This window comes from Mesitornis unicolor, unplaced genomic scaffold (genome assembly GCF_000695765.1).
Source record: "Mesitornis unicolor isolate BGI_N332 unplaced genomic scaffold, ASM69576v1 scaffold45113, whole genome shotgun sequence".
Classification (NCBI taxonomy): domain Eukaryota; kingdom Metazoa; phylum Chordata; class Aves; order Mesitornithiformes; family Mesitornithidae; genus Mesitornis; species Mesitornis unicolor.
Window position 1 is genome coordinate 1 of NW_010176218.1, and position 20,024 is coordinate 20,024.

Consider the following 20,024-nt stretch of genomic DNA (forward strand, 5'->3'; position numbering starts at 1 on the left):
CTCATCCAGATCATTGATAAAGATGTCAAAAGAGATGTTAAAGATGTTAAAAGAAGCTGACTGGGAACGATCAACATGGATCTACCAAGGATAAATCTTGTCTGACCAGCCTGACTGTGTTCTATGATAAAATGACTGGATTTATGGATGAGGGGAAAGCCGTGGACGTCACTTATCTCAACTTCAGCAAGGCTTTTGACACTGTCTCCAACAACATCCTTGCATCTAATTTAGGACATTACTGTCTGAATGGGCCGACAACCAGATGAATAAAAATTGGTTGGATGTTTGGGCTCAGAGGAGAGTGGTTAATGGGTTGTATTCTACCCAGAGGACAAATAGAAGGGTCTGGGGAGTCCTGGCAGACACCACGCTGCCTGTGTGTCAGGAGAGTGCCCGAAGGTGGCTAACAGCATCCTGGGTTGTGCTAGAGGGAGCACAGCCAGGAGCTCAAGGGAAGGGATTATCCTCCTGCTCAGCACCTGTTAGACCACATCCAGACACTGTGTCCTTTTGAACTCCCCAGTGCAGAAAAGGCATTGAAAAATTGGAGCCAACTTCAGCCAAGGGCCCCCCAAGATTGTTAGAGCCAGAGCCATGTGAGGAGGAGCTAAGGGAACCTGATTTGTTCAGCCTGGAGAAGAGGTGGCTTCAGGTGGACCTCATAGCAGCCTGCCAGGACCTATGAGGGTGTCTTCAAGAAGATGAAGCCAGGCTCTTCACAGTGATGATAGGTGGATGGACAAGAAACAGCAGGCATAAATTGAAACAGGAAAGGTTCAGACTGGAAATAATGAAAAGAAAAACATGGGAAAACCATAATATTGGGATTTTGTAAAATGTCTTAGGTGCCGAGCTGTAACAGACCATAAATCCTGAATAGTCAGACACCATTTCCTGTGCTTCTGGTTTCATCCACTTCATGTGGAAACCAAAGGTTCTTTACCCACCACAGTGAATTTCCATTGGCTAGAAGTGAATCCTGTGATATAACCCAAATTCTTAATTATAACAAGAGTATTTTTCTGCAAAACACAGCTATAATATTTGAGTTAGTGCAGGATCAATCTTGTGTCCACATGGCGTGGTGCAGAGCTATATGGACCTACCTGCCAGGTTTCCTGTATGGGATAGCCTTTTTTATGTGGCTTGGGCTATGAGTTAGGCTTCTTGGCAAAATTTATGAACTGGGACCCAGTGCTGCAGGAGTGGGTTGCACAAGCACCTGATCACACTTAGGCCTGGATGCTTCAACATCTGTGCTGTGCTCCTTTCCTGTCCTTCTCCTGTAGTTAGCAAGGGAACTGCCACACCAGGTGTACTTGTTTCAACTGGTACAGCCTTGCAGAATGTTACATGTATACATAGTGAGTAAAAGGGTTGGTTTTATTTATTTTTTCTATTTAAGAAAGGCTGAAGCTGGTGTGGTAAGAGAGGTGGAGGATGGAGGAGCTGGGCAGTTCCAGCCTTCCTATTGCAGAAACCCAACACAAAGTTCCTCACTCGCTTCCCTCAGCCATGCAGCCAGAGATGGCGACAGTCATTCCTGCCTGTACATGCTCCAAAATTACTTATAACTCACTGTCTCCTAAAAAAGACCAGCGTTTCAATTCATACATGTATTCCCCGATTTTTGTATGTGAAAGGAGAGTGCCTGGTTCAGTCTCAGGTAGAGCTTGATGCTGCAGCAAAGTGCTGCTCCTTTCCCACCTTCTCCCAGCTCTGCGTTTCCTCCTAAAGATCAGGAAATGCCCTGTTCATGATGATTGCAGCATTAAGGACACCTCTGGACTTTGTCAGCCAGGGGTTTCAGTATGGGCAGAGGGTTCCAGAATTTGGACTTTCAGTTTGACAAGCATGTTTTGCTGACTTTTTGGGTCAGAAGTAAAGATGAGGGGTGGAGAGGGTGTCAGTGTGATTGTGCCTACCCACAGGGATGTTACTATGCCACTTCTGCATGACTTCTAAAATGCATTTCTCTTCCTCAGGAAAGTGTGTCTTGAATTAGTCTGTAATTCTTTATTATTACCCATTAATTATTCTAAAACCAAAGTGTTTAGCTTAATGAGTTTATTACTATAGATCCTAAAAATAGTAATTCTGCTTATTTTGGGGGAATATCAGTTCCCAGGAAGGGAACAATTCAGGACGAGTTATGTTGTGCTAAGTGAACCTGTTTGTCCAAATACTCTCAAAGCATAGCAGGGAAGCAATTAAAAGAAATGTGGTCCCACCCCTTCATTCATGGGTCTGAATAGTTCCCTGGAGGGTGTGTAGCAACACAGATAATTTACTGCTGGTAGCAACAAGTGCATTTCTGGAGGAACGAGTAGCAGAGAAACTGGATTACAAGAGTGGTCCTGAGTCACAGAACCTCCTGGGATGCTCCTGTGTTGGTAATTTCTCAGAGATGAGCTTGGAGTCAAACTAACAACCAGGTAAATGGTTTGGAGGATTTTCATGTTGAGGGTGAGTTTGAGGAAGTCTGACTGTTGTTTATTGCCATTGCAGTGCTGAGCACAGTAACATGAAGGAAACTTGGAGCTGTCCCTCTGCATTGCTAGCTGATGGCATGTCCAGCTCTTCGTATACCCAGAGGAAGACTACGTACAACTGGTGCTCAGAGTGACCTTCATAGTACACTTGTGGTATGTAACTGGTGCCTAGCATTCTCCTCTGCCTCTTGATATAATTCCTTCATTTTTAGTGTCAAGTGAGAAGGAAAATCTGTAGACCTTGATTGTGGGGGCTCTGAGGTTTCTCCTGACATCTACTGTGAGGAAAGGTGAAATACAACTAAGAACTTCACTTCTGAAGGCAAAATCATTGCTGTGTCTGAAAAGCTCCTTCAGTATTATCAAAGATAGGAGAAGGTGATCCATTGTGGGGATGCTGACATGGAGACCTGAGTAGCTGGGCTCTGACAGCAAAGCCTTCACACTTGCTGATTGTCATTTGTGGAGTCCCACTGAAGTGCAGGTAGTTGCTCAACCACAGCTGAATCCAGGCTCTTGAGGGCTAAAGCCAGTTCTGTAGCTGCTTCCTGTGTTGCACAGGCATGGGTGATTTTAGCATTAGACATTAAATGATGCTGGCTACTGGATCAGGGACTTAGAATCACTTGTTAAACCAGGAATGCGCGCTGTTACAACTGAAGCTACATGTGCCTGTTTGCAGCCTACAGCAATGGTGTTGCTTCCTTTGCACTGTTCTCTTTGTGCTAGACTTTTCTATATTTTTCACAGATTTTTGGCAACATCAGAGGCTAGAACTGCTCCATCTGTTCTCAGGTTTCCTGTAAGCTGCACTGATTTGCATGCAGAAGTGCCATTGCTAAGTTAATTCCTCAAGCCTCAGGCCAGCCTGATGGGACAATGGAGTTGGGAGCAGAGTCCTCTCCTGCATATTAGGCAGTATAATTGCACAGCCAAATTAAGGAGGGTATAGCAACTTCTAATTAAGTTTGAAGTTGTCCTGGCTTTGCATGGAAGATTCAACAGTTGACCTCCAGAGATACCTTCCAACTTAAATTACTCTATGATTCTAACAAAAGAATGATATTTTCAAGAGAAACTACACATTTCTTATTCCAGCTCTGAATTTACCAATGATATTACTTAGACTTATTTGCAGGTCAAAGATGAGGAAAGGTCACACTCTTTAAATCTGTGGACTTTGTGAAGCACATTGGTGAGTAATATACCAGTGAGTTTCCTGTTTCTGGCATTAGTGAAATCACATTCATCTTTGTGTGCTTTGAATTTGCCCTAAATTACACATAGAAATGAAAGAAAAATTCACAACTGGCTGGATGCCTCATGCAGACCTGTGTTGACTTTATGGTCACTGCCATCCTAACAGCAGTTGCTCTTGCTTAACCCAGTGAGGTGAAGGCTGGGTTAAGCCCTGTCCCTGGCTGGCTGCTCTCCCTGCAGCAGATGAAAGAGGAGGGGTTTCTGTATGTACAGCAGGTGCCAGGCACACTCTGTGGCTCTTTTATTTCCTCTTCTTGAGGAATTCACAGACGAAGAAGATGGTGACTTGGCACTCGGAGTCGTTCCACTCTCCCGTACTGAGCATTTCCACACAATCCTCGCGGCCAGTGGGGTCGTGAGGCTCTCCTTGCTTCCAATTGCTGTAGTTCTGCAGCGGGGTGTTGTCTGCATACACAAACTGTCCTTCTTTTTCCATGTCGTTGAGCCCAATGAAGGCTCGGAAGAGGCCGCTGTCAGAGATGTAGTCAGCAATCAGGGCATTGGTTGCCTCATCTTTAGGCATGGCCAATGTTCCTCCTCTGTCCCTGCAGTGGATCACGGCTTCTCTGTAGTTCTTCTCTTCTTTCACAATGTAATAGAATTTCTCATCTGTCTCCCTGATGCCTGCTATAACTTCAAAGGGGAGAAAAAAAATTGCTTAATGGCATTTCAACAGATATTGAAGATGCTTCTGTTCAGTATGACAATGAGATTATTTTCATATTAGAATTAATAAAATGGAGAAAGGAAAAGTATTCCCAACACTGAATTTGTGATGAACGATGAGGTTGTGATCAGACACTGGTGATACTAAGGGGAGTGACAAGCACCTTGCACAGATTAGGACAAGAACTGTTCAGTCCTGATTGGCATGTGTCTCCTGTGACACTTAAGTTTTACGTCATGGATATCTTGTACTAATCAAATCAAGATATGCTAAATGGTCAAATAGCAATGTCTAACTCTGTATCACCCCTGTTGCTTTGCATGGTTTTGAATATAGATTGTGAAAGAGTGCCCTGGGATAGAAACACAGGGGTATGAATAGCTTTTCAGGCCTTTTCCATGTAGAAGTCAATGTGACTGCTAAAATAAGACATTCTAAATACAACCTGATATTCAGAGTAGCTGTAGCCACTTACTGGCATTGACTAGGAAGGGAACTGTGGCTTCTTAGCAGCTTTAAAAGGCAAACTTCTCAAGCAGCATGTGTCCTAGTGAATTCAGCATTGCCAAGGAGCATGGCAGGGCAGCTGGAAGTTGATAGCCCCTGCTGATGGGTTGCTAGAGTGGTCTTGAGCAGAGCTTTGGCCTGGGACAGATAACACTTTCCCAAACAATTTAGGAGTTACCCCAGGCACAGTTTAGGAGTTAGTCTCACAGTTAGAGAGATACTCCTGATAACATGGCATTCAGTTTTGTAGGATTTAGTAATATAGATGAGGGCTGTTCTGTGTTGGCTGCCCACAGTGCCAGAGAACAGTCTGAAACATGTTTAATTTGCTGATACAGATCTAATCCTAGAAGCAGTGGTGGAGGTTTCTCAAAATCTCTGCTATGCCAGGAAACACGCTTTGTTCCTTTCAGTGAGGACAGTTTGCAGCGTCCACCTGACAGCACTGTCTGCAAATGTGGCTTTTTACAACCCATGTGTGGCTCCCTTGTTACAGGAACATCATGCTTGCACTGAGGGGAGCCCTAGGAGCACCATGTCTGCAGCCTTCCTGTGCAGCAGAAAGATCAGAGGTGCCTATTGCTTTTCCTGCCTCTCTGCAGCAGATTGGCACAAACGTTTTCCTTTCATTGCCTGAGTGACTGCAGGGCCTGAGCAGACTGACAGCCCAAAGGTGGTTTGCAAACTGTGCCTTGTGCTTTTCATGATTCTTTGTGTTGTGGTGTTGATCATTTCTGTATTGTTTTTGCTTTTAGTCATCTGCTGCTTATATTCTTACAGGTGTAAGACTGTCTCTTTTCTGTGTGTTTTTGGTGTGCCTCACAGGGTGGGTCTCTACCATAGAGCAGAAATGGTAGAGAAGCAGCAATGATAAATGCTATAGGAGCCAAACAGATCACATCAAATACATAATGATCCTTACCATTCTTTAGAAACTTGATGGACGTGTTAAGACGAGCAACATTGATATTCAATTGTCCAACAACTCTGCGATATCTTCCACAGTCACAGACGGTGCCTGATACAACACAAAGGACAGAGGATTTATCGGCTTAGAAACATTTGTGTGTGTGTATGTGGAGGGTCATTTGTAGCCCACTTCCAAAACGTCTGAAGACTTGGCCTACACTTGCAAAGAGCCAGTCTCAACCAGCCCTTCTGACCATACTTCTGTTGAATAATGCACTTAATATTTTGGCTCTGCACACTCCCTTCCTAACTGGCTTGAAGATCCTTACTTTTAAAACATGAATGGAAGAGTTTGCCATCTTCTTTCCACCCATGTCAGTGTAGGATTTGCATATCCTCTGCCGATCATCAATTCCATCTGGCTGCGGAGATGTGGCTTTTCATGGTGACCACTACAGCACTACATCTGAATGCCAGAGGTCTTCCTCTGTGTCCATGGACAGCACCGGTTCCCTGGCCTGCTAACAGGAGCAACAGCATCTATGAAATGGGGAACTGCTGCTTTCTCAGTGAAGGAGTTTTGTGAGTATGCAGAGAGGTGGAGACTGGCAAAACGTTGGCAGAACCATGTTAGTGACCTACTGCATGCAGCTGTGATGCAGAGGAAATAGTCAATAGTCAAATAATCAATAGCTTTCAAGCACTGAAGTCTCAGTTATATTTTTGTTGGTAAATGGAAGTTTGGATTGGTGTAATTTTTTTTGTTCCTCAGTTATTCTCAGGAAGCAAATTTGTTGCTGATGGTTTCTCATTGAGACCCAAACTGGCATTTCATATGAAATCTCCTAAAAATGAACACAGCTGTACATTCCAGGTGGGAAAATATTCAATATTATTAGGACTGAGAAGAACATTCTTGGTTATCAGATCCAAATTCTTCTCCTATAAGCAAATGTGTTGCATTCATCTGACAACAGATTATGCTCTGTCTAAAATCACTTATGTTTTTTGTCCCCATGCTCCTGTTCGGAAACTCTCAAAGGACTTAATTTCTTTGGTACTCAGAAACCTTCTTTGAGTTTCTAGTATAAATATACTCTTGGAGTGTTTATATGTTAGTTTTTATGATATTAAACATTGCCCATTAATTTAGGTAACTCTTCGCCATATTTTGTGTACGTTGGTGTATTCAAAGCCATCAGTCATGCCCTACCCAGCCTTCATTTTGTTAAACAAAACTTTTTCAGTCTCTTCCTGTTCATTTCACCTATTCTCAAGTTTGTCCATGAGCCTCAAAATTTTGTGAAACTCCAGACAAAACAACCCTGAAATCAAAGACATTCTGCAGAAAAACATGCATAGCATACCTGCTTTCCCCTTTTTTCCAGACACGCCTGATAAGCCTTTGGCTCCTTTGTCACCTGAATAAAGAGGAAAATACATTCTCAGATCTCAGACAGTGCACATGTCAGGGGAGCGTATTTGAAAAAAACCTGTTTAATAATAAATTAAAGGTGTGCTTCTGATAGGAAGCCCTGATGTGCTATACTGGCAGATGTGCCAAGTCAAACAAACCATGATTAATTCTGGTGTATGGAAATAAGGAGAACCCTTTAATAGCTAACTCAGTGATAACACAGGCATCTCGTGTGCTGCTGGTTCCTGGTACCACTTACTTTAAATATAAACTGCACAATGATCCCGAGAGGCTGAAAGCACTCAAGAAATCTGCAGGAGGTGAGATCTGGGTTTTCTCATTGCCTTGCAGGACAGAGCCCTTAGCTGGGTTCAGTAGCTCCGTGTTGGGATGAGGCACCAGATGAGGCTGATGTGCACTGAGCCACTGATTTCACGCATGCAACAGATTTCAGGTGCAGACATCTGCATGAAATGAGGTCAGCAAGGAGCAGTGCTTCATTTCAGACACATGGAAGTGTGATTTATTTTCATCCAACTGCTTCCCTCTTCTGTAAATCATAAAAATGACAGAAATACTTCTTCAAGTGCTGTGCTACTATATAAGCGGAGGTGACCAGCTTTACAAAAATTCTCAGCTGTAATTTGAATCAAAACCAGCTTGACTTTATCTGAAATTCATGACAGCTCTTCTTTTATGAATTAAAATCTTCAGAGGACAAAAAAATACTAATGCTTGCTCTGCCTTTTTGATGGCCATGATTTGATGTGCTTTTTCCGTAATATGATTGTGGGTTTTTAAAAAATTAGGAGTTGGCTGTCATTTTAATTAGCACTGTTTGGCACTGCACACTTACAAACTGAAATTTCAGCTTTATTAAGAACCTCAACGTTTAATGGTAGACTTGAACAGTGCATTAGTGACCTTTGGTTCTGCAAATAAAGATAGAAAATGAGAAAAACTAGAAGGGGACAATAAATTGTGCATTCAGGTTGAGAAGAATGAGAGAGCTTGATTTAAAGGCTCAGATTTAAAGATTTACTTACAGATAAAGATAAACAATTTGTGGGATTCTTAAATTCTAGTTTCCTTAGGTGCTTGAAGACATCTTAGGAGATAACTATCTGTGTTATCATTTGTCTAGGTACTTCTGAAAATTAGTTCCTCCGGCCAAATTCTTTTGTTCTTCCCCGATACTGAGGCTGGCTGTAGGCCATCAAAGGTTTATTAAAAAACGTTGGCTTGAGAAGCTCCCTGGAGAGGTTTTTCCACTCACTCACCCACATGCTGGGGTTGATGCACTGCTTGGAGGTCACAGGCTTCCCCTGGGGATGCTGGAGTCCCTGCTGAGCTTTCAAGGCAGGTCTCCCTGTGGCAGAAGTGATATTCTTTCTGAAGCAGCTGTTTAAGAATACTGGAAAGGAATGGCTGAGCCTCTTCTCAGGCAACTAGAGTATAATTTAATGAAATTATTGCCCAGGTAGACCCGGAGTCTACCTTGATTTGCAAGGAGTAGTTGTCCCTGGTTAGTGCTGTCTTAAAACTCCCAAAATTCTTTCTTTGCCAAGCTGTCCTGTGCATCACTTGCTCACGTCTTCTGCAGCAGTGCAGGTGATGAAGTGCGGCATCCTGAGCAGCAGCAGAATACTGACTTAGGCCTTCAGCTGACAAATTTAACTTTCTTTTTTAGAGCTCTCGGAGGGTTTACTTCACGAAGGCCAAATTTCACCCTTCCTCTTTTGCCATCAAAGAGGATTCATTTCTTAACTTCTGAGGCAGATTATTATAGCCAAGTACGTCTTGATAGAGTGCACATGGGAAATAAAACATAAATATTTCAGTTAGCTCTCGTCACCAATCTTTATGCGTAACTTACTTGGAGAGCATTGGCCACAGTTTTTATTTGATATTACTCCATTCCTGGAACTCTCACAGAACACATATTTACCTTGAGGGGAAAAAAACAAGAAAATTCCCATGCCAGAGCTTACCCTTTCCACCAATTGGGCCAATTTTCCCAAGCATTCCCTGGTCACCAACATCCCCCACTGGTCCTTTGTTTCCTAAAAAAAGAAATAAAGAGGAAAAGAGTCTGGATGTTTTCTGACATTTTTTTCCCAAGGCACCATTTAGGTCTCTACTGCTGCTATTTTCCCTGAGCATGGCCAGTCTGCATGTGTGTCAAAGTCAAAATGAGTGGGGCCTCGAGGATGGTTGGAGGAGGACAACGCAGATTTCTGCTACTGCAGGATACAACAGTAGGACACTGCAAGGCACCTGAGTAGAACTGCCTGGTCAAATGCCCCACAGTGTCATGTTTTCTTACAGAAAATACAAACTAAAACTGCTAGTAAGTATTCAGATTTTGATTTTACTTCACAGCCAAACTAGGCTAACAGCAGGTTTTATTTGTTTGGTTTGGTTTGGTTTTTTTCCTCCATCCCAGACAAAAGCCTTTTGTTATTCCTTGAGGTAAAGTCCCTGTGGCTCTACTGAGAATCCTTCTCAAAGCAGGACTGCAAATAAGGAGCTACTTGCTGCATGTGCTTTCTCAGTCCTCAGAGCACCAAAATAATGGATGCCTTTTTAATTGATTCATAGTTTAAGTTCTAAAATAGCTGAATAATGTTAACAGCCCAATTTGGGGAGGCTCAGTTCACACTTTGAATTTAACATCGGTAAGATGCTTCATAAATGGATGGTTACTTTGACTCCCTTGTATCTTACCTGACCTTTTTAAGGTAAGAAGTAAAGTCATATGAATGCATTTAAAAATGGAAAAGTTTCTTTTTTATAACAATAATAACAGGGTGATTTTACAGTTTCTATAAAAGTCAAAATGTTCCTGATTATTCTTAAACCACTGTCAAGAAAGAAAGACTATGAATATGCATTATCATTGAACTCTAATGACAAATTAAACTTTTGCATTAGAGTATGCTAACAGGGCTGACCCCATCACATCTGGTGTCTCCAAATGCTCTGCCCCACGCACTGTGTGAATATGGGGTATGTTTAATAGGGCCAAGTCCTGAGGCATCCTCAACTCTTGTTCTCAGCTCAGATGCTGTTTGATCAGAGGAACTTTGTTTCTCAGCGTATGCCTCAGTTTGCTTTTGTTCAAAATAAGGACAACTGAGACTGAATTTTGTTGAGCATCCTGATATATTACTAGGAAGTAACTCTCAAAATTCAGTTTCAACTAAAGGATCATTTCAGTAAGAGAACAGTAATCTTTCTGATTATACATACAAACTGTTTAATTATTATACATGTGATCTGGGTCTTCTGGATCTCACTCATGACAGCCATTTGGGAGAGCAGAAGTAAACATACTGGTTTACTACATGACTGTTTAAATTTAAATTACCTTATGTAGCTGTTGTACATATTGGTAGGAATTGCACCAAGCTCTCTGAGTGTTGTTAGATTCACTGATTAATGTTTGACAGGATTGTGAAATCCACTGGTGCAATAGGACTGAAAAGCATTAAACATCACTGATCATACACAGTTGTGTATAATGATATTCATATACCAGAAACAGCCAACAAACTGCCATAAATACCTTTAGGTCCTTTTGGTCCAACTTTGCCTTGTTTGCCCACTTCTCCTCTATCTCCTTTTTCACCTTCCTCCCCTTCCAGAAAACAGAAAATAAAGCATCATGGTACATTTCTCTTAGTGCAGTAAATGTAACTATACATCCTCAGAAAGTAAAGTTTACAGCTTTTTTTTTCTTCTGATTTCTTTTTATTTCACATTGTAGTAGCCATGGGTTAAATTTCCAGAGAAGAGCTGATGAATCTGACCATCATTAGGAAAAGCTGAAAACTTTCCCTTTTGTAGAGGCTGTTCCAATATAAGGATTATACATCACCAACCTCTAGTCCTACCCTTTAAGCTCTGTGAGCCATAAAGCAGATAAATAAGCCAGTGTTTCTCTGTTATGAAACCTGTACACACATGGGAGAACTGCCAGGGGAGGCAATAGGAATTTATTAATTGTTCCTAGTGAATGTTCATAGTGAGTCTGGGTTTAAGGTATGCAGATGCTTTTGGAATGGGAGGAATGTAAATATGTTGAAATAGATCTTAACACAGACCTTAGAGCTTAGTATGGTAGAAGTCTCGCCTTCAGTTTTTGACAGGTGACATTTACATGTTGGTATAACAAATGTGTTTTGCAGTTCCAGTGCTTTACTTTAAAAGTGTCATACACAGAGTATCTTTAAGAGGTAAATTCAATGCATTCATTACAATAGTGCAGGGATTTCTCCAAATGAAATCAAGCCCCTGTTACACAGGCTCCTGTACGGTACTGTTTAAGTACTCTTACTATTGTAAGAGACAGTCTCTCATTGAGCAGCTTACAGTCTAAAGCAGCAAGGCAGCAATTAGAAGTGTTACCATCTTCCTCAGGTAGCATACAATTTCACTTGATGTTATGCAGGAAATGAGAGGCACAACTGGAGTTGATTTTCATATCTTCTACTTCTTAGTTTTGAGCCAAATCCCAAGAACATCTTTCCCCTTTGTTCTTTTTAGACAAATGCTTGGGTCGATAACAACCCCTGCACCTCCCTGCACCAAACCACCAGCACTGAATATGGGCAGCTTTCCCAAGCCTCCCCCTGCTCCCTGCCCTACTCTGTGATAAGCCTTGCCATGCAGTGGCAAATCTGTCTGGGTGTCAGTAAAAGAGAAGTGAGGACAGAAGAACAGCATTATGTGGCAAGACCAAAAACCTGTCTCACTGAGGATGGTGCCTCCAGCAAAAGGTGTTCAGGGTGCTGGGTGTGCTGAGGGTGACTGTTCCCCAGGCAGCCACTTCCAGCCTCTCAGGAGCAGTGGTTTCAGGGCTTGCCTGAGCCAAGCACTGCATCCAGACCACTCATGAACAGTGATTCTTTCCTGCCCAGATTAATCTCCTGCCTTTTAAACGCATTTGTAGTTTTGGCCCCTATAACATCCTGTGGCAAAGAGGCCAATGATTTATTTATGTATGGAAGGAGGAAGTAGCTTCCCATGGTTGCTTTCAGACCAATCATTTCATTGGGTCTCAGTCTTATTTCCTGAAAAATACTGCCCACTTGTACCTGATTTACCTTCTCCTACTTCTATAGCCACAGGTAGCATACTGTGAGCTGTTCTGTGGGATGATGAGAGATGAAGAGCTGTGCATATTAACTGCAGGATATAAAATGTAACATTAGCTGTTTGGCTACTTTCCATGTCAGTTATGGGGACTGGACTGAGTCTGGCCCTGTGTGCCAAAGCAAACTTCAGTGTTGGGACTCTTGTGGAGGGCAGACTTATCCTGTCAGTCAGGATGCCCTTTGAGAGTGGTTGCCAGTGGTCCAAGCTAAGGAAAATAATGGTCTGAACTTCTGAGTTAGAGGGAGGAAGCATTTGCTAAAGGGAGGGACAAGGAGGAAACATGATGTGGTGTGTGTGCTCCTCACTCAGTCACTCTGTTAAACACCAGATGCTACAGGACAAAGTAGGAAGGTTATAGGGTTACAAGCAGACAGCAATAAGAATTTTAAATGTATCTGTTTTCACTGGTTCTTAAAAAATACTGGAAAAGTCAGTATATATTTCTAAAAGCCAAGCTCCTTAAATATCCAGTTGAAGCTGTGGGTCTGGGCCTGAAGCTGAGGGAAGGATGTTTGCGGATACTGGGTTCTTGTCTAGACATCATCAAACAGCAGAGCCAAAGAAGGTGCAGTTTAATTTTTGCTGTTGACCTCAGCACTAACAACTTTACAACTGAGAAACCAAGACATTGTCCTTTCCACACCCATCTATGAAACCCTTGAGAAAACCGTAAAATTCACTTCTTGGTAGTTCAGAAATTCCAAAAAGATTCCCAGAGGCTGACAAAGGGCTTGTGAACTGAAATTCCAGGAGGAGGTTAAGAGCTGATCTGATCACAGTGTGCAAACCTGTACGGGGGGAGAAATGTGTGATAGTAGAAAGGAAGCAGGGTGTGAGTCAATGGCTGGAGAAGCTGGATGAGTCCTGACTAGAAATGCAGCACAGGGATATTTAACAAATGGACCATGCTCTCCAGTAGGAGGGGAGATGTAGGAGGCTTTCCATGCCCAATCTTTCCCTGTGCAATGAATTCCTTTATGTAAGAAATGCTGTAACTCTAAGCCTGGTATAGAAACTGCTGAGGGAGTTTCTTTGGCCTGTGTCACACAGGAGAACAAACCAGGTTCCTGCGGCCCTTCCAAACCTCACCACCTCTCTAAAGCCAGCCAGTTGGATTCCCCGTGGCTTGCAGGCTGCTCTGTTGGGTTAAAGGCTCTAGAGAGACTGTTGTTTTCTGCAGAAAGAAGATCTCTGTGTGAGAAAAATGCTTTTTTGTTTGTTTGTTGGGGTTTTTTTTTTGTAAGAAACATTGCTTAGACAGTTAATCTTAGAAATAGAGCCCAGGAAAGAAAGTCAATATACCAGCGGAGAAGCTGTGATTGCTTTCTGAAGGTGTTTTCTTCCAATCTCAAGTTTCGACATTCTGAGCCACTAAAAGCTGCAATGTTTTATTCTGAGAGGCTTTGGAGCATGTTTTTCACGCATGGGGCTGCTGGAGATGAAGCCAAGTTGCCCTTTATAGGAGATCAGACTGAGAGCTGACAGATGAAAGGGGTAAAAGGTTTGGGAAAGTTTGTTCTGGAGATCTGGAGGGATTAGGGAGTGTCTCACCTTTTATTGGTAACACCTTGCATAGACCACATTTTTGCTCAAGCCCTCTAAAAGCCTAAGGGACAGGGAAGTAAGATCTATCACCTGTCTCATCTTGGCATAAAGCAGCCTGCCACACTTTGCCTTGGTTTCCCTACCTATGAAAATGGAAAGAATAATAATTTGCCTCTCTTTAAGAGAGTGAAATCCTACTTTGCTCCCCATATTGCATCTGAGAATGGGTAGGCCATTACAAAGCAAGGGTAGACGCAAACAGTATGAATTAGTGGTACCGCCTCATTGTTAATTTAAGACTGGATTAAGCCCAGTGCTTGGTAGTACGATGTTATAATTATAAAGGCACTGTGTCTCCTTTTAGCTGTTGTGTGCGATGATCTCAGATATTTGGCAAGAAACGCGAACTCTTGGGTTATGCTTCCCCCATGTGGTCTCACTATGATTTGCAACGAAGTAGGAGCATTTGTGGGAGGCTGGTTGACTCTTGGGCAGGGGTTGCGTTTGCTTCATCTCTAATTTATAATAAGCATCTCCCTTTCCTCTGGGACTTCATGTGGACAGGCTTCCCACTGTATTAGCCACTTCTTTGTAATCTGCCAGTGTCCTGGTTTGAGCTAAATAGAACTAATTTTCTATTTAGTGATTTTACTTTTCAGCTCAGTCTCTTTTAAGTGACTGAACTTGCTGAAAACTGGCAGCATGTTTTCCCAAACAGCGCTGCTAGAAGATATGCTCAAGGTCAGTTGTCTCATCCTGGGTGCTGTGTCTGCGCCTACGGGGGGAGAAGCAGACCCAAAACTGACCAACGAGGTATTCCATCCCACATACGTCATACTCGGGATAAAACCGAGAGATCACGAGGGTCTTCGCTGGTTTTTTTTGCCTTTTTGCCTTTTCCACTGTTCCATCTCGATCCTTCCATCCGTCTCGATCCTGCAGAGGCCGAGGCCTGAGCAGAATCCTGCTCGTTCGTCTGCCGCTGATCCTGATTTGTGTGTCCTGCATCCTGCTCCCACTGCTGCTGAGTTTGGTCTGGGACTTTTCCAGTGCCCGGCTCTGCAGAGCCTCTGGTGACGTATTCGTCATTGGGGGGGAAGGGTGGGGGGAGGATTTTATATTGGTTTTGTATATATATTTGTACATATCTGTATATATTTCATTATTTTCATATTTACAATATTATTCTGTAGTATTAGTATTATTGTTTCATTAAATCTGTTAGTTTATTTTCCAACCCGTAAAGTCTCTCTCCCTTATTCTCTTTTCTCTTCCCTTCTGGGGAGGGGAGAGGGGTTAACAGAGAGCGTCTGTCCAGGATTTAGTGGCCGGGCCAGCCCTAAACCACGACAGCCAGAAAGAAAACCAAAATCTAAATCCTGCCAGTACTATGGACTGGGTTTTTCAATTTTGTATTAGTGTGCTTTGTGCAACAAGAGTTTTCTTATAGAAAAAAAGCCCTCTGATCGCTGACTTCATATGCTTGTAGTCTATACCTAGAGGTTCACCTCTCCTTTGTGCTGCTTTACACTTGGGTTAAGTTTTAACCTAATTAGCAGGTTGTCACCTTAAAACTGTGGTTGCAAAGATGTCAGATAGTGCACTGCACTGACATCTGAAGCATGTATGAAGCACATGGAGCTGGTAGCTGAAGCAGGACCACTGCTCAACCTTCTTAGTATTCCCTCAAGCTGATTGACTTCTTCTGTGTCACAGATTTAAAATACCAGAATATGAAAGTGAACACATGGAACAATAAATTACTAAACTCTTCCAGCATGGGACTGTGCAAGACAGAGGAAAGCAGAAGCCATAAGCAATAAATGAGTTTTGCAGCCATTAGGAAAATGTAATTGTAATTTAGAGGGAACAAAGCCACTCCTTCTCCTAAAAACAAGCTCAGGAAAATGCTGAAAGTCTAATGATCAGCAGGATTTTTAGGCAGTTAAAAGAGTCTTTGCCCCTGTAGGAGTTTCACTAAATAGCACAATGGTGAGATGTTATATTTGGTAAGAATTTGCTGACCTTTAGGTGACTTAATATTTCCCTGATGAATCTTTTGTAGGAAATTTATCTGGCTTGTATTCACAAATGGAGGCAGTTTTCAGGTTAAATTGCTCATATATGTTTAGTGACTCCCCAAACCTTGTGTGAAGAGTATGGGTGATTCCTGGGTGTTAAACTGAAGGGATAAGGACATGTGCATAATTCTGAAGCTTTGAGACTCCTCCAGGAGCAACTGAACGCCTTGCCCTCCTGGAAGAGCCTTGCAGATAGCCACAGGATTAGCTCTGCAGCCTGGGGACATGGAGTGATCCTGAGCATGACAAACCCGTGGAGCACTTGTGTACACACAACCTCTATTGAGAAGTTTTGTCACCAGAGGGAGTCACAGACTCCAAGAAATAAGCAAATACAGTCCAGTTTGTCCTTCCAGTGCACAAGCACGTCACAGCTACATCAATGGAAAGCCTCAAGATTTCCTCTTTTCTCACTTTCGGTCTTTTTAGATCTTTAGCAAATTTGCCGTAGCAGTGGGGATTCTTGCTTTCAAGCTACATATGGCTGGTGAGGATTTCTTGACTTCTTCCACATATCTGACACAAAGTCCTCTTCCCCGTCCTTCCTCCTCCCTCCAGTCCCCAGCACCCACCTGCACACCTCCCTCCTCTCTGCCTGATGTGGGGCATTCTTCTGACCCTGTGTGGAAGGAATTCAACTCACTAAACAGGAGAATATCAATAAGGCAAATACCAGTTTTTAGTGAGTGAGCTGAATCAGCTCAGTGAAAAGTCTGATGAGTAAACAGCCGAGCCAGCACAAGGTGAAGGGAAGACCATATGGTCAGAGTCATAAATGAGAAAGATGTTGGTATTCGCCTTTTGGCAAAAAACCCAACAGACAAGTGCAGCTGTAAGCGTGCACCTGTAGCCATAGCCAGTCCCCAGGTGCCCTGCAGGAACGTGCAGGGCTCCACAGAACCCACCGTGAGAAATAAAGCATTTTGCTCACAAGTTCTGGGACACGTTGTCTATTTTTCACCCAGCTCTAAATTAGTCAATTAATAAATTAGTCACCTTCCCTGGTGGTGAGGAAAGAATCTTCAAGAATAAACTGGATTCTCTGCTCCCATTTCCAGTTTCCACTTATAAACATCCAATGACTTTAGTAGAAATACCCTCTTCTTCCATTGCATTGCATGAACCAGACCCAAGCCTTCAGTAGGGTCAGTGAAGCTCTGCTGACTTGTATCACTTGAAAATGTGGGCCTTTGTGCATGACTGGGGCACACATTATTTCTTTAATGACACAAATAATTTAAATTACTCCTGATTCTCTTTTTACTTGGTCTGCCCAATTTAATTTTTCCAGCCTATTCCCCTGCCATTTTGACATGATCTCAGAGACCCATGGATTACAGTGGCTTCGGTAAGGAATCAGACTGACATTGGTAAGATACAGACCCAGTATCTTTTGAATGTATGTGTTTAAGTCCCCACATACATGCTTTGTAGCTCTGGCTGATAAACTTCAGAAACTTAATGTATACTAAAATGAGGAAGTCTAAAAGACATGAAAAATAGAATTATGTGTTGAAATTAAAGGGCTCTTCAGACCAAACATGAGGCGCTAAGAGGGACACTTAGTTATAGGTTTGAACAGCCTATAGGATGTGGTAAGACATTTTATATTTTCGGAAGGAAATGTGGATCACAACATATCTGGTTTCTGAGAGAGTTTGAGATTTTCCAGGAGTGGAATTGCGTAAGCGCAATTAAAGCCGAGAGATGGACAGCTATACCGGAGACCACAGTAAATGCTATTCTGAGGTGCCAGCCAATGTCATAGAGTTTATAAACATCATTTGTCAGAAGTAATAATAAGGAAACGTTTTACATCTAAATTGCTATGGGAAACTCCCAGTATTCTTCAGATTTCATCTCATTCCAGTTTCTCAACCTGGATCTGATTCAAGACCTTTGAAGTTCCCGTGTCTGGATTTCAAAGGAAATGAGCCGGGACCTGGGAGACATAGCAAGATCTAGAGCCAGTCTTCTGAGCACTGAGCTCCCAGGAATCCACCTGAAATCAGCTGTAGCCGTGCTCCACACTTCTGCAGAGCCAGCCCCCGCCACAGTCATCTTCTCCCCCTGCTCATGCTTTTAATGGTACTTTAGGGGTCAAAGGTTTGGGCTCTCTGCTTATTTCTGCCCTTATGTTGTTGCTTATTGATTTACTCAGACCAGGTCAGATCCCATCTCATCTGTGTCAACAGCCCACTTAAAACTTCCTTTACAAGTCAGACAAAACTGAGCTTGCAGTCTCCAGGCAAAAAGAGGCTGGAAGAAAGGACAGAGCTGGGACACTGGTGGAAGGCAGAGCCTCGGGGAGCAGAGCCTGGACATGGACCAACACCTGGTGGTTTTGCTCTCACTGCCTTAGCTGCTGCCTCCTCACAGTCCAGTTCCTCTCTCAGCAGCAGCAACAGCCAACCTGCTTCTAGGCTTGGAAATAGGGAGAGTAGCAATAGGGCCACGACTAATTTTGCTAGGCCAAGCACTTGGCTGCCCTGGGAAATTTGTTGTGTTGTTTATGCGTGACCTGGTTCTCCTTGGATCCAAGAGGTTGATGGAGTACAGAATTTGGCCTTCCTTGCCCTAGTCACTCAGCTGCGGGTCAGCGTTACCTAATGCAAGTTTTCAGAGGTCCTGTGCCAAAGCAGTCCACCTTAAGGCCAAGCTGTTCCTAAGAGTCTAGGTCAAACACCAAAAATCACTAGTTACAAATACTGAAAATGTGTTTTGGTCCAAAGCACATATTTTTTTCTTTTTTTTTGGTTTCCCAATGTACTTCAATAAGGGTCCTAGACAATGCCTCCCACATTTCTATTTTTAACTGCTATATAAGCCAGCTTGCTGCATACCTCAAAAGCTTTTACAGGATGGCAGAACAAGACAGCCACTAGGACTATGTTTATTAAAAAGAATCCTCCTTTTTTGAGAAGAGACGTGAGCATTCCCTAGGAAAGGAAACTGGGAGATGAGTGCCAGCTTTTGCTTTTCTCTTATTCTTTTTTCCCCCCTTTTTCTGGAGTGCCTGTTTAGAAAATTTCTTTGCATAATTCTTTACAAACAGAATTGAACCTTGTTTTGCTTGCACTAGCGATGGAAAAGCAGCTGATAGACGGAGGGGACTGCAAGGCTTGCTTCACGCAGAACCACCAGAGGTCAGGCTTAAACTCTGATTCGTGCCTAATGCTGAGCGGTTTAATTCAGACTGACTTCTGTCACTGCAACAAAGTGCAGAAGGCTTACAGGATATTTACTGCATTCCTTCTTTTCCTGGGAGACCGCATCCTTCCAAAGTATTTTCTAGCTCTTTGTGTAATACACAAAGGCCTCTGGTTTTGCCTCATGCTTTTTGAGAGTTGGTGGGACTGTCACAACTGGTTTGAAGACTTTCCTGATAATCAACCTGGAATTACCCTTTCTTTTCATCCCATCACTCATATCATACTTCTTTTGTGACATCTCAGGTATGAGCATAACAAAGAGTATGTTTTTGAAGGGGAAGAATTTGGCTTGCACAAATTAACTTGGACAAGGTGCATTTGGCTTCTACAAGAAGTAGCCAGTTTTTGCAACACTAATGACCATTTTTGAACAGGTGATTTTCAGGCTGAGCATGCAGAGAGGTCGAGTGCTTGATCCTGTGAATGTCTAGATGATGAAGTGAGTAATGCAGCCTCCAACAGTGCACGAAAAGAGTTATAAGTTCTGAGCCTCTCCAAACAACCCCATTTCTACCTTAGCTTTCTCCTCTCCATGATACTGTGTCATGGAAACAGCAGTTTTGCTGCTGCATAGCACCAGGGACCATCCCAGTAGTAGCCCACAGACTGGATCTAGCCTGCGGGGCCATTTGTGCCTTGCACCGGGTGAGGTGGGACAGTGTAGGAGGTCTTACAGCTATTGAATACCTTTTCATTCCTTGCACTTCTGGGTGCTTTGGCCGATTAGACATTCCCATGTTCATATGGAAGGAGGAAGACGCCACAGCAGGA

The 20,024-nt window shown here is 42.9% G+C and overlaps 1 protein-coding gene across 1 annotated transcript in view; it reads right to left on the reverse strand.

Moving 5' to 3' along the window:
* Positions 1–3,996: 3,996 nt before the first annotated feature.
* Positions 3,997–20,024, reverse strand: part of COLEC10 (collectin sub-family member 10 (C-type lectin)) — an 18,026-nt gene continuing 1,998 nt past the window's right edge. The window contains exons 2-6 of the mRNA XM_010181682.1: positions 10,824–10,895; positions 9,247–9,318; positions 7,206–7,259; positions 5,852–5,947; positions 3,997–4,388 (exon numbers count right to left, since the gene is read on the reverse strand). Of these exons, the coding sequence (XP_010179984.1) occupies positions 3,997–4,388; positions 5,852–5,947; positions 7,206–7,259; positions 9,247–9,318; positions 10,824–10,895 (686 nt within the window). The remainder of the gene's footprint in view (positions 4,389–5,851; positions 5,948–7,205; positions 7,260–9,246; positions 9,319–10,823; positions 10,896–20,024) is intronic.